This window comes from Cervus canadensis, chromosome 3 (assembly GCF_019320065.1).
Source record: "Cervus canadensis isolate Bull #8, Minnesota chromosome 3, ASM1932006v1, whole genome shotgun sequence".
NCBI lineage: Eukaryota > Metazoa > Chordata > Mammalia > Artiodactyla > Cervidae > Cervus > Cervus canadensis.
The window spans coordinates 20,509,211-20,524,776 of record NC_057388.1 but is presented as its reverse complement, the minus strand read 5'-3'; the positions used below and the strand labels follow the sequence as shown (position 1 = coordinate 20,524,776).

General features: G+C 36.8%; 1 protein-coding gene across 6 annotated transcripts in view; it reads left to right on the top strand.

Moving 5' to 3' along the window:
• ETV1 (ETS variant transcription factor 1) overlaps window positions 1-15,566 on the top strand; it is a 94,738-nt gene that overhangs the window by 54,186 nt on the left and 24,986 nt on the right. For all 6 annotated transcript variants that reach the window (XM_043462749.1, XM_043462748.1, XM_043462746.1 and 3 more), the window contains one exon: window positions 3,202-3,449. In XM_043462749.1, coding sequence (XP_043318684.1) covers window positions 3,202-3,449 — 248 coding nt within the window. The remainder of the gene's footprint in view (window positions 1-3,201; window positions 3,450-15,566) is intronic.

Here is a 15,566-nt window from a genome sequence, read left to right as displayed (position 1 = left end):
CCGCATGGCAGATTCCAAACTATCAGTATGACAACCCTGAATGTGGAATTGGAAAGAGATGTATAGTAACATGCCATGAAATAGTAGTATTTCTACCAAACAGATACAACAGGTATAATCTCGAGAGCATGATTAGTATGTTGTGGTTCAGTTGCTCAGTCGTGTCTGACTCTTTGAGATGCCATGGACTGCAGCACACCAGGCTCCTCTGTCCATGGAATTCTCCAGGCAAGAGTACTGGAGTGGGTTGCCATTTCCTTTCCTAGGGGATCTTCCCAACCGAGGGATCGAACCCAGGTCTCCTGCATTGCAGGCAGATTCTTTACCTTCAGAGTCACCAGGGAACCCCAGATTTTAACAATAAGCCTGTGCAAAGGGGTTCTGACACACCATTATCAAAATAACTCAACCAAAGGAATCCTCCAGATCAGCAGAGGAAACCCAAAGATGTGCCACTGTCAACTTTCTTAAAATAAGGGAATACTCAGATCTGCTTTTTATAGATTATTTAATGGGACTCAATCTCAAATTCAGTCACTCTTCTGATATGAGAGGATAAGATGAAAGCATTCATTCTTTCCAGCATGAAACCAAGTAATAATGTTTCTACCTTGGTTTCCATCCCTGTGTCCTCTTGTGCTTTGGTTATGAAACGCTGTCCATTATCTTTCTCTTCTCACCCTGTGGACCTGAGACTTTCTCAGAGTGTAATGGTATGAGCATCTGTGTAAACAGTTTTGTAAATACAGATGAAAGAAATCTTACTGCCGGGTGGGCCATTAAACAGATGCACATTGTGTAGGACTGATGGGGGGATAGAGAGGACGATGCAGGAAAAAGCAAGTTTTGTTTTGTCTACTTCTGGGGACTTCCCAGAGTTCTTGGTACCAAGCCTCTCCCCCCTCAGACGAGGGTCAGAATTAGCGGTGGCGTGGTTGGCACTCTCTGGAGTTCTCTCTTATGGAAGGTGACTGCTGAACAAGCCGTGTGGCTGTTTTTAGGTGACCTAACTGGAGATGCCATAGCCAAATCCATCTGAGTTTCTCTACTTGAAGTCAAATATTTGAGACTGCGAACAGCCGGCCCGGAACTAGGAGAGGGAAGCTCAGGTCTTTTCCCAGTGTCCCCCGTGGAGCGTGGAGGCCAGTACCAGCTGGCCCATCCCAGGAAAATCTCTGAAGCCGTATGTTTCTGGGGAGGATTTCTTGGAGAGCTCTCGCCACCAAATGACAGTCCCTCAGTTATAAATGGCACATTTGCTCTGGGAACAGATCCTGTCCCCAAATAGCCCCCTCCAGCCCAGCACCCACCCTCTCTCAGGGAACACTTCGTGGCCAACTGGGCTGCACCCCACTTCCTCCCCTCAGCCTCTCTCTGCTCCTCGGTCCAGCCCTTTGGCACATTTCCCTGAACCCACTGTGCAGGAGTCCTGTCTCTTTTTCTCTGTTTCCCATCACTGAGACGCTGTTTTTCTGTACCCAAGAGTTCATCAGCATGCTCTCCTTACCCATGCACTGTCTTCCAGAAGCTTCTAAGTCCATTTCTCTTTACCATCAGTCAGAAGAACGTAACCACAAACTTGTAGTTTCTTAGGAAGCATATGTGTGTTGATATATGCATGGTCCTCAGTGAGTACCAACTGGAATCACGTTGACTCCTGCAAACAAATGGCTTGACTTTTTTTTTAAACAAAGCTTTTAGCAGAAGTATTATTAACTTCTTTGTATGGCTTCCCAAGTGAGCAAGAGTTCTTATTTTCACTTCAAGTTACAATTTTCTCATTCACTCCTTGACAGTTCTTAATGATAATTTCTGTTTCTTTTTTTGGCTAATGAAATAAGCAAGAGAAGGGAAATGAATGCAGTGCCAGTCAGCCTAACTGTTTGGCAATATTTGAGTTTCTAAGTTGGTTTTCTGCAGGTGTAGGTGGAATTTCAGTGCTTTTCAATGGCAGCTGGTGAGGCTAGAGTTAAATCACTGGGTGGAGTGTTCTGAGAAACGCTAAAGCAGTTGCTCTGCCATTCTTTTGCTTTTTCCTTGTTTTCATTTAATGTTACCAAAATTAAATGTTAACTCTCCAAATTAAAGTCACAGGAATGCTTTTAGAAGGGTGTAGGGGAGTTAACAGGCATACATTTGCTCATAGAAATGTCGGATGGTTTATTTTTAAGCACTCCTGGGCATTTTAGAGCACTTTTAACTCTTTAATTAATCCACATCTTTGTGGTGGGTCAGTGGTATTAGGATGAGACACGCAGAACTGAATGATGATGTGATGAGTCAGCCAGTACAGTAGATGACCAAGAAGGAAGGAGTCTAGAAACTCACCGTCAGAAACTGCTGAGGCCTCGGAGCTTCCACGTGACCTAACATCATGACGTGTTGAATGCTATGTGATGCAGGCATGTTCTTTCCATCTTCAGAGGGCTGCCGTAGTATTTTATGCTCATTTTTATCAACCTGATATTTTGTCTGAAACTCTTGGAAGCCAGTCCAGTGTTCTGACAGTAAAGAAGTGGTCTTTAAAAACTAGCTTGGATTCATTCTCTGTAATATTGCCCAGTTTAATTTCTCACTAGAATACAGTGTTCTTTAGGACATTGTTGAAGATGTAAGAGTCCCACCCATTTGAAAAATCCCACCCATTTCCTTTCTTCTTGCCTCAGTAACTGATGGTAAGAAATGGAAAACCATTAAGGAGGTTTTTATTTGGTTGATTTTTTGTTTGTTGATTAGCTTGATAACAATTAAAAGATGATGCAATTTGAGATCAGATTCTTTCCAGAGTCTCTGTTTTGCTTTTTTTTCCTTGTCTATAATTATTTGAACTCACTTCATAAGGAAACTTGGTGAGTATCGAGTTGATTTCTCATGGGGCATTTTAACTGTCAGGGTATGTATTTCTTGCAAATGCTACATTGCTCTCCTTAGGCTTGCTTGATGCCCATCTTTAACTTCTGGTAACATACTGAAATGGTGCTGAATGGAACTAATTAGAAGAGGAACACAAGGTGTGCTACGATTAGAAAGCATGTTGCTACTGAACCAGGAAGGAGAAATCTCATCTTCATTAAAGATTTACACTTTGGGTCAGTCAGCTGGTGTCACGTTCACTAACTAAGCGGTTAAAAATTGTGCCAGTATTTTTAAAGGGTATTCCTTGTTACCTTTTTATTTGAAATGTGCTCTCTTATTCCCCAGATTTCGCCGCCAACTTTCTGAACCCTGTAATTCCTTTCCTCCTTTGCCAACAATGCCAAGGGAAGGACGTCCCATGTACCAACGGCAGATGTCTGAGCCAAACATCCCCTTCCCACCTCAAGGCTTTAAGCAGGAGTACCACGACCCAGTGTATGAACACAGCACCATGGTTGGTGGTGCAGCCAGCCAAAGCTTCCCCCCTCCTCTGATGATTAAACAGGAGCCCAGAGATTTTGCATATGATTCAGGTAGGCCTGTGCTTTAAGTTACATTTATGGTATCTTTTCACTTGCTTGTCCCTTTCATTGGTGTTGGCTGCAGTTTAGGTGGCTCCTGACCGTTTTTTGGTGGAAACTTTCTGATTTATTCCTTCTTTGAATCTTTCTCTTTATGTGAAGGGTTGGACTTTCAAACCATTTTGGCATGAGTCGACAGTTGAAAGAATGTCTAGAATTGAAACCTGTTTGAGGAAAAGTACAATTTGCAAAATTAAGCTCTCTTATCGCAGGCCAGGAAAGTAACAGGGCTGTTCTATTCTTAATTCTGGGCTTTTTTTTCCATTTGCTCCTGTGGCATTATTTAATGACAGTATTTACAGAAGGTAATATTCTGTACTAACTTATTGCTTATTAACTGTTTTTTTCTTTATTGGTATGGCAAGATTCCAAGAGTTCAAAAAGAAGAATTCTTCCATATTGGACAAAGAATAGCAAAAATAGCAATAATAGAGCTTAGCTCTCATCTCACTGAGCCAGAAAGGCCCTGCTAAGTAGTATGTCAAAATGGAGAACTGGGGTTACCTGGAAATAAAGAACATTTTCATCTATTGTTAATGTTACCAAAAACTTTGCCTATATTCAACCTTGAGAACTCAGAAAAATTACTTAATCTGTGTTCATTTTATTTTACAAAATGAATTGAATACATTCAAAATGAATTACATTCAAAATACACTTACAAAATAAAGTGTCTTATATTGAAACAAAATGAATTTTTTTTACAAAATGAATACATTTTGAATTGTCTTACAATTCAAAATCAAGACACCTGCCTTTCAGAAATCTTGGGAATTTTGAAAAATAGTGTGAAATAAAAGCTAATGCTTCTAAGAAGGGCACCAAGCAGAAAAATTGCTAACATTACTATAAGCATGATCAATAGATGGTTGTAGACTTAAAAATATTTGAAAGCAAAGTGACTTCCTTTCACGTGGATACAGTTATGGATATTCTTTATGAAGGAACTATTGCTTCTGTAGGCATAACTCTGCTGAGTTTTTCTATCAGTTCCACTTGATGAAGGAAATCTGTCTCCTGGTCTTGTTTCCTTGTCTCAAGTTAACTTGTATAAAGTTACCTGTTTCATTATAAACTGATCTTAAAGCTCAGCAAGAAGGAGCCCTACTGAGAGCCTCCTTCTGGTCATCCTGTCTCATTGGATAAGAAGTTCAAAGAACTAAGGGGAATTTCTGCTGAGAGACTGACTCTACTGCTGGAAGGTACGCTAGCTGCCCAGGACCCATGCCTTCCCCGCCCAGTCAGCCCTGAGTCTACTTCCAGGACCGGAGCAAGTTCATCCCAGGCCTGGTTACACAGAGCACATTGCTCTTGTGTATACCTCTTAAGTCCAAGAAGGTGGCCAAGGGGCAGCTGTTTGTGAGAGGATGAGGATGGGGCTTGGTTGTAGCCATAGGTTTGGTGTGTGAGTCCTGTGGTATGGAGCAGTTTGGGCTTGAGGGATATAGGAAGTGAGGCAGGAAATGGGTGGGCTGGGGTCTGAAGACTGAAAATGCTCCATACCATTTTCTCTTTCAGTTCTCATCCTAGAAATTTCCCCAAAGTCAAGGTTTGACCTGGCCTTCCAAGTTGCTATGTTGTCACATTTTCAAATAGGAAAAGAGAACGTTATTTATGTATAAGTTTGTTGGACTGATTCATGGTTTTAAAAGTTGTTTGGTTTTTTTTTTAGATGCTTTTGATATGGACCATTTTTTAAATCTCTGTTGAATTTGTTACAAGATTGCTTTTGTTTCATGTTTTGGTTTCTTGGCTGCTAGGCATCTGGGATCTTAGTTCCCCAACCAGGGATCAAACCTGCACCCCTTGCCCTGAAAGGCAAAGTCTTAACCATTGGACCACCAGGGAAATCCCCATATTGTTCTAAAAATTTAAACATATGGTGTGAGGGACTTTATTTGAATGCTTGTCCCAGACCCTGTAATTTCAAGACCATCCTAAAATGTACCATAGTGGTTATAGTTTAGAACCTTTTATATTTGTCTATGATTTATGTGCATAATTAAGAACCCTGCACTACAATGGGCTTTATTCTAGATAAGGTTTGTTTTTTAATGTAAATTTCTAATCCTGTTAACTGATGTTATCTTGATTCTCCAAACCACATTTTAATTTGCTACACAGTTTCTTGAATTCATTTTGATTTCAAGAAACTTTACATGTAAATCATTTAAAAATAGCCCAAATAATTGGTTCAGTAGGACCTGCAAGGCATAGCATTTTTAGAAATTTCTTCATGTTTTCTAGAAATGATTTTATATCTCAGAAAGATTATAATTGGACTCATTTTCTTGATTCTTTGGTTTTCCATATATTTATATTATTATATGTAAATATGCATATATTTATATTATATAACATTCTCCTTATATTTATATCATATGTAAAATTATATATAACATGGTATTGAGAATGTGTAACTTTTCTTAAGGAGATGTGAACCAAATAAAAAGATTTAAGTAATCCAATGAGGGCAAAAAAAAAAAACAACAACAAAAAAACCCTGATACTGTGAGGTTTAATTGCATTAGTTTTGGGCCATATGTAATATAGAGTTCTAAGTCAGTTGCTGTCTGGCCTTCAGAGGCACAGATTCAGTTACTTACAACCAAAAAAGGATAGTCCATTCTTTAGCTCAGCCTGCTAGAATCAGATACCATCAATTGGAAAGCTTAGACAGCAGACATTTAACTCTCACAGTTCTATAGGCTGGAAAGTCCAAGATCAAAACTGCCAGCAGATTCATTTCCTGATGAGTCTCCTCTTCCTGACTTGCAGATTGCTACTTACGCACTGTGTCATCAAGTAGCAGAGAGCGACAGAGCTCTGGTCTCTCTTTCTCTTCTTATAAAGATACTAATTCCACCATGAGGGCCCCACCCTCATGACCTGGTCTTATTCTAATTACCTCTCAAAGCTCTCCTCTCCAAATACCATCATGTTAAGCATTAAAGCTTCACAATGAACTTTAGGGGACTTGATCATTCAGTCCATAAAGAGTGCAGTATCCTATTTTAAAGGTACATAGGGCATCTTTTTTGTAAGTTACCATCTACCTTGCAAATGACTTGTGGAATATTTGTTTAATATTTAAGAAGTTGTTAATGTATGTTACTTTCTCCCCTTTAAATTATATTTCAAGTTGTTAAAGTTGGACAGTACCTTTGAATTCTAATTTCAATATTGCCAATACGATACAGTTCAGTTTTGCTTGAATAGTTAAATAGTAAATCCATCTTCTGAATGGGTGTGGTCTAAAGAACTATAGTAACTGTGTAACGAGGGCTGATGAAAAATTAACCTGTGCCTTTCAAGATGTGTTATTCTGACTTCCCAGTTGCTGCATATGGCAGTCATTGCTGTCACAAGTATGATCTCCAGATATTTTGTTTTATTGTCTTTAGTTCTTGCATCCTTGCTGGCAATTTATTAGTCTTTTTTAGAAAATTTAATGTATTTATCACTGAATCATTGAGTGCTTAGTTGACTTACTGACTTTGAACAAATAGCACATTAGAAACTACTTTATGTGATTTAAAGACAATGCGAAAAACATTTCATAATCCTTTTATTCAGCATCTATGATCCACAGATTGTCCTTTAAGAAGGCCTCTAGAACTCTTCATTGCTTAATTCAATATAACATAAATGTTGTGAAAATAAAAGAAGCTTTGTAAGTGAAAAGGCAACATGATTATGCTCTAATAAAGCCTGACATTAATTATGACATGGGAAATGGAAGGTCTATTAGTCATAATTATAATTACAGGAATGCAATTTCAACTGCTGAGTATTTAAGCTAAAAATTACAAAATATTATGTTAGTAGAGTAGAAATTTATATGAAGAGAAAGGGAAAAAAACTTGGATCAGAGGGCTCTGAAAAGATAAAAAACAATTGATATTTAGGGCCAATTTGATGAACCAGTACAATATGATCATGATTATAATATTAAGTTCTCAACAGTCCAGTACAATAATAGATGTAATTATCTATTATTGTTGTTTTCCTTCTCTGTGTCTCTAGCCTAATATCGCTACACAAAGCAGGGACACAGGCTTTTTGTTGGTTGGTTGGGTTTTACTGAATCCAATCCGATTTCTTCTTTTTTGCCCCTGTGGCCGAGTGACTCCGTAAAAAGAATTGAATAAGCACTGTGTGCCTCATCCATATGAAGTGCATCCAATACAGTGCTCTATTTAAATAAAATTGTGGCTGTTTTCCCATTTGCATACTCACAAATGAGGTTTTGCAGATTCTGAATGCCCAATGAAGTAAATATTTTAGATATTCGCAACAACATATTTTGTTAGAATTTATGTGTTCCTTGATTGGTCTTTCGTTTTGGTTTTGGAGAGCTAAGGGTAGTATTTTTAGGAGAGTGGTGAACACATGAAACTAAAGTTTAACTCAAGAAAATATCAGCACAAAATGTTCATACACTTTGATCAGGTTTTTTCACTGTCAGAAAATCATCTTATGGAAGGGAAGACACATGATGAATATTTAGTGGTGGAGGAATATCATAGAGCAATTGGTAATGTAAGTTATGGCTCTCAATAGCAAATATTATGCAGTCATTAGAAGTCAGACTTTTAATAATATTTAATGAAATGAGACTATTGAGTAAAAAAATTATACATGTCAGCTGTGGCTCAGGCAAAAATAAGACCCAGTATAGAAATACTGTAGCACTAGATATGCCGTGATATTATCGTCAGTATCTACTTTGTCTGTACAGTGCTTTGTCTTTTAATTGTGCTTAGTACAGCTTTTCTAATCAGAGTACGTATTAAATTGTCAAGTATCAACCAATTTAGAGTTGAAGAAGAAAAGTGTCCAAGTTAATCACATCAGTCCCATAAGTAAAAGGAAGGCTAAATACAGAAGGACATAGTCTCATTTGTTGCAAACCTGGCTTTGTATTCCTTTGTTTCCAGGGCTGCCTTAGAGAGGGAGGAGAATGAATATGATCCTTGGTCAGTTTCAGGTTCATCCTTGCACTGTGCTGGCAGTCCCCATTATTTAATGCTCTTATGTTACTTTGCATTTGGGGTTGTTACTAAAAATCTTAATTTTTAACCCAGTAGTTGATTGGAGAGGTGATACCTTAATAAAGTGTTTTTAACACTCAGGGCCTATTCTGTTACTTTAATTAATTTGAAAAACTGCCTCCCCACCATGTGGTGGGGCAGTTTTAGCCAGGAGCTGGGAATGAAGAAGGGAAAGAACTTTCAGAGACAGGAAGAAGGGTTTCTGAAATAAGAAAATGGGGAAAAGCACATGCTTGTAGCTTTAGGAGGGAAGGAAGTAGTTCAGGAGGGTAGGGGAGAAAGAAAGCTGGGATCCTGTTTTCTAAGGAAAATGTTTCCGTATTTTGTAATTGTGTTTTTTAGGCTCATTCCCTCTGGTACTGATGAGGCCTTCTTTCAGTTTGGAGGCATGTCACATGTATGGGTTGGCAAATGCAGCATTCTTTTCAGTTGGGAAATTGACACAAATAGCTGTTTCATAGAATCATAAGTCTTTAAGCTCATGAAAGCTCTTGGGGATCACCTCATTGAAATTCCTTCTTTACACTCCACTGTAGAGATAGAATGTCCAAGGCTTATTCAGGTTAACTTACCATCAGTTGCACAGCTCAGTGAAACAGCCTTGGCTTTCTTATTCTTAGTTAGTGTACAGTTCACAGTCTTTCTATATAATTGTCCAAAGTAAAGTTCTTTAATTCATAATTTGTTAGATGTCGTATTTATTCTTCTCTCTAATTTTAGCCTGAATATTTGCATTTGATTTTAAAAAGCTCTACATGATACAGGGTAATGAAAGCATTTGCACTGAAACCTAAGGTATGCTTTTCCTAATTTGAAGGCATTCATTTCATGTTAGATAGTCCTCAAATTTTATTCTGATTGTTAGGTACTCACTGTTGTAAGATAGGAAGATATAAAACCTCAAATGATATTTTGGATTAAAATGTGTTCTGTCTCTTTTTTAAAAATACACCATAAACATCATCAAAATTTGAGATTGTCAGATAAGTGACTTTTCCTAATAGTTCTTCTGAAAAAGGATGAATGATAATTAGAAGGAAAGGTAGCAAATCAGTGTCATAGCCAGCTAAAGAATTCTTTGATTATGTAAACTTTGGGTTTGTCTGAGCCTTCTTTCTTAGTGCACTTCACTCTTTGAAAACACTTGATTGCTTGATGGCTTAAAATACAAGAGTCATTTTCAAACTGGTGTCGGCTCAATCTATTTTTTAGTAGAGAACTTATGAAGAACTGTAATATGTAAAGAAAGTTTACATTTGGAGAAATAAGATGGGCCTTTTCTCACTTTCATTTTTAAATCCAAGCAACCCTTTTTATGTTCACCATATACTTCTTCATCATCTGAGGACTTAATGAATGCCAGTAGACAAACCTTCAAATTTAGAGAATAATTATCTGTTCTTAGCATGTAGAAAAATTATATGTAGGCAGAGAAATGATAAAATAAATGCAAAATATTTAGCTCATGTTAAATATGTTAAAAACTAGAAATGTGTTTAACTTTCAACTGTCAGAACTGACAAATATATCTGGTACTCACATAGGCCCAAGCTGGCACTGCAGTCATCGAGTTAAATAGTCTTGGGTTTCTGAAATGGTGAGAGAAAATTTTTATGTTGTAAATGTTATTCTGTGTTTTGCTGTGTTGATGGGTACTCATCTTAAATAGCAAAGAAAATAGAGAAGTAATTCCTAACATTGCTCTTCGTGAGCATTCTTGGAATTTTCCTTGTAAAATTTAGAATATGGTTTTAAATTTATGGGATGAAATCAATAGCTAGTAGAGCAAGAAAAAGATAATTATTTTCTGCAGCCACATAGAAATATGAGTAAATAGTGCTTTGTTGGGTTGAAGACAGGGCCTCATCAACTGGTTCAACTTGCTCAAAATTGAAAACAGACAGTTCAGAAGGCTAAATTTACTCAGTAGTTTATTTCTAAATTATTACTATTCTGATTGTTACTACTACTACACTGCTACTACTGTAGTAATATCTTAGGAATTCTGTCATCAGGATATCTTATTTTTTTTTATTGACTCCTTTATAAGAGGAGATACGTATTTATTTTAGGGAAATTGGCCTCCTATATGTTTTATGATAAGTATTCTTACATGCTTAATGAACAATTGGTTTATACATAAGTAAACAACCAAAAATATCATACAAGAAATAATAATGAGTGGAGTGAAGGCAAAAGAGAACTGTTGAAAACGCTAATTAGATTTAGACGGGACCGTGAGAGTAGAAGGGCTCCTGATACTTATTTTACACTTCCAGCTCGACCATAAAGCTTTGTCGTTTCCAAAATGGGAGGCCCCGAGGCTGATAATTATAACTCTAATTTTTAAAAAGATGAAATAATGACATTTGTAAATTTTCAGCTTTACTTCATTATTTTTACTTACATATCTTTGAACCACCATGAAAACTAGTTCTAAATACTGAATTTTTTTTTAAGTCTTGAAAAAAGAATATTATTCAAGAATTAGTAATTGAATATATATTGACTCTTCAGTATTCTTCTGTTCTGTATTCTCTGTGGATGACATAATCTAGGTTTCCTTACCATCTCTCCTCCTGGCTATGTCAACTATTTTAATTTTAGTTCAAAGTTAAATATGGTGGTAACTTTATTTTCTATCATTCTATTTGGCAGATATTAGAAATTATAAGATAAATATTAAATTATTATAACATCATATTAGGAAATCTTGCATACATTTAAAACCAAAGACCATTCATTTTTCGTGTTCCTTCTCATTCCTTCTTCTGTAGGCATAATGAAGATTCCTTGAGAAACCAGTTAAAGATCTATCCAGGGATTGTTGACTGCAGCCATTTTGCAAAATGGCTTCAGGTCACTGGAAGAAAGAAGTATTTTCTTCTTTCAGAGTCAAGGACCAAGTTACAGATGGCTGATAAAACCCATGATATGTTTTACCAGTATTTGGTAGTGGACTGAGTCTTTACAAATCGTTCCCTTAATTGCTCATAAATAGCTTTCTTCCCTCCTAAAAACTCTAGATGTTTTTAAGTATTGCCATCTTTAGTAATTTCCAGTGTAGGGATGATTATGGTTCCATGAACTTTGGCCTTTTGTACCTGATATTTAACACTCCCAAAGGCCAAGCCTTGGCCCTACTCCATGACAGAACATCGTTTGCTTATGGTCACATTTTCTCCGGAAACATGGCAACTGATTTTTTTTCCCCTCTTAACATTAAAATTGTCACTCAAAGAATTGGAAAGTCACTTGGGAATTTAAAGGAATGAGTTATTGGATCATTCAGAAAATAGTACCATCTTACCTGTTTCTCCGACATCCAAAGATAATTTTCTTTTATTCAGCCAGTTACTTGTGGATTAGTAGGTCACATAATCTCTGATTTTTAGGTGCTTCAAATGTGAAAAGTGATGGTGGTGTCTTCCTAATTGATCTTGTTATTATAACAGAGGTCATGGATTGGCCTCACAACTTGACATTGCCTTTTTTTGCTTATCAGATCTCATATGAGTTTTCCTAATTCAGTTCTGAGTGAAAATAGCAAATCTCTCCAAGATTTGGTCCACTCTGTCAGTTTTTCTAAGAAATACTTCAATATGCTCTAAATCTACAGTTACAGTAAGTGGCATTGGCTAGTGATTTGATTTGAGAATTGAGACCATGGTCTGGATTTACTCTTTATGCATTAACACAGGTCAAATGGACAGGGACTGCATTTTAAGTCAGTAATGGAAGGCTGAAGGCTGTTTTAAACCAATCATATCAGTTTTACCCATGACTGATTGATCCCTAGAGGCAGAGCCCTGTAAGCATTTCTCTTACATGAATGGACTCTATAGAGCCTGGAGTTTCATTCATAAAATGGAGACTGAAAGGAAAAACATACAGACACACACACACACAGACACACTCTGACTCTCTGGAATGTCCATTTATACAGAGCTGAAGGGTGTAGTGTTCCATCAGCTGCTGCTTCTGCCAGTTGACTGGAAGTAATGATTAATGCTCATTGGTCCTGCCTGCATGTAACCTGACACTATTTATGGCCGTGCAGTGTTCATAATGTATAGTGAACGGAGAAGACAACATTCTCAAATCAGAAACATAAACAGGAACTTGTGGGTCTGAATTCCATTCAAATATGTCATTTCAGCCACACAGTGTTTGTCTAACTTGGATTTTACAGGCAGGAAAGGGGGAAGGGAGGGATGGTTGGCTTGTGAGTTGTACTAGAATGAAAAAAGGGAATTAGAACGGGGAGAGGAGTGTACTTTTTTAGGGTGGGATTTTTAGTTTCTTTTTAAAGAAAATGACCACGATGCTTAGGCCCAGAAATGCTTATTCCAAGTGGGTGAAATGAATATACAACTGTTTTCACGTGTGCAACTTAAGATTTGCAATTAAATGAGACAGTTTAAGGAAATACATTTGAATCTCTCCCTGTGTGTGTTTCATAAGTGAATAAGAGAGGGCAGATAAATATTGTTTTACGAGTGTATGTATCTGAGTATATATTTTTAGGTTTGGAATATTGTTATAGAATTTTTTATACTCTATCCTTTAGTGACTTACCTATTTAATAGTTTAGAGAAAAAGGAGACTTTATATTTCATAAAATATTTTTACCTAACATGTGTATAACTTAGTGGAAATCTTTCCAAGGAACTTTTGTCAAATTAAATGGCTCATTATTGTTGTTATCCTGTATGTGCGTTTTCTATTGAATTACTTCTAATACAGTCTTGAAAATTTTACAGAGACAGCTATTCAAAGGCACATGTGAAAAACAGAGCCAGGCAAAGCTAAAAGAATGACATGCATGTGTCATTGTGATGGATTTACTGTTCTCTGAAGTTTAGAAAAGTATCCTTAAATGTTCCTTTCTGCTAACCCTTCCACTCAGTGTGGGCGCTCACAGTTCACTGTTTTCATCCACTTGTTTTTATTATTCTTAGTGTTAGAAAATAAAACCACCCACTTTGTATGACACTGGAAACATTATACTGAACCCTGGACCTGTTAGCTGTTTACTGCTGGTGTCATGCTGAGCGGGTGGTGTTACCTCTTTTGTCCTCAGCTGCGTCATTCATAGAAAGGGACAGATGATCCCCACACCTCTTGCGTTTTTGTGCTGCGGTCCATGGGGCCGCAAAGAGTTGGACAGGAGTGAGCAACTGAACTGAACTGACTGAAGGATTCAACATGACTGTGCTTGTAAAATGCTCAAGTACTAAGGGTCCAGGCAATTATAAAAAGGATTTCTGCTGGTATGATTTTTATCCTCTCGAGATTTCCTCCAAGATTGTTGCTAGTTCTTGAATGAAATGCCACCGTGATAGCTAACATTTACAAATACACTTTGGTGCTAAAGGATAAGACAGAATAGAGATGTTCTTACATTAAAACAATCATGTTGTGTATGGCCGATAAGACACTGTAGTATTAGGACGTTTCTAATTTAATGAAACAATCCTACTCAACGTATTACTAGGACTACCCGTGTTCAAAGCAAGTAGATGAAATCATCTGAATCCTGTGGTGATCCAAGGAGAAATGAAAGTGAGAGGACAAATTCATGATGTATTTTTTCAGATCACGTGGATTCCAGAAAGGGAACAATTCAGTATTGAAACTCATCATAAAAAATTCCCCCACCTCAGAAATTGTTTCGTGGCTTGTTTGGGCAACTAATGGTATCTTTTCTTTTAAACTTCTACTAGTTGTCAGAAGTTTAAGACTAATATTAATAAATAGTCAAGGTTAAAATTGTGCTTATTTTATGAAACTGTATTTCCTATCATTTCAGCTTTATTTTCAACTCTTGACAACGAAACCTCCACAGGCCTGTAAAACTTGTAAAACAGTGAGCCAACTAGATCACAATAAGCCAATCCTGTTTGAATGTGGTTGTTATTTGTGTAGGATATTGTCCTCACCCTAAAAACAGATGCTTCCAAGAGAAGTTTGTGGTACAGTCTATGCTGTTATTTTAGATTATGTTGTTCAGTCACTCAGTCATGTCTTACTCTTTGCGACCCCATGGACTGCAGCAAGCCAGGCTTCCCTGTCCTTTAGTTCTTTTAGATTATATAGCCTTTAAGTTTTAAAAACATCTGACTGCAGATCACTGTTTTATGCTTTTTTTTTTCTTTTGTAAAGCTTTGCAAACACTATTCTAGGCATACAAAGACTGACATAATTCTCTTTCTGTCCTCAAAAACGTAATCTCCTATGTCATCAGGAGATTCAGTACATCTGAACTGTGACAAAAGAAATATCTCTGCAGATTTTACATTATTTATTTTTACAGTGTACTAAAAATCCTAATGACAAATTTCCCATCTAAGTGTGAATGAAGTAAAACTCCAGCTTTTCTGCCTTCTTCACATGAGTTTCAATGACTACGTTGTTACATTCACATAGAAATTTTGTGAGTGACAACAGACACCTCTTATAAAACTTGACTTTTTTGCCATCACACTTGATTTCGCCACACTTTAATCCAAACATACTAATACTGGGCCTTACTTTTAGAACTAATTATTTTCAGGTTTGTTACATAATAGAAAGATTGTATGGGTGTAAAAAAAAATTATCACATTAGCATCTTTTTCAGGGAACTTGATAAAATATGTTTTCTTGATCAGCTATACAAAAATCTATTCATGTGGCAAGTGGATATGCAGAGTCAAAGGATGATACACTAGTATGTATGTGAATAGTTTTGCTTTTAAATACATCCTTATGAAGTTTATGTTATTTATGTACCCTGGAAAACCTTCTGATTTTAAATGTTAAACTGTGAGTTTGCCAGGAAATGAGTAGAAACAAAAAAATTAAATTTAAGACAGACAAAACTTAGGCAAGATCTGTCATAATACTCATGTTTCTTGAATGAAGGTGATGTCATTAGTTCTTGGTACAGCTCAATATTTTTTTGGTAAATGTTTTTGCAAAACTTATTTAAACTGCTATGTTTACATTGAAATGCGCACACACACAAACATAT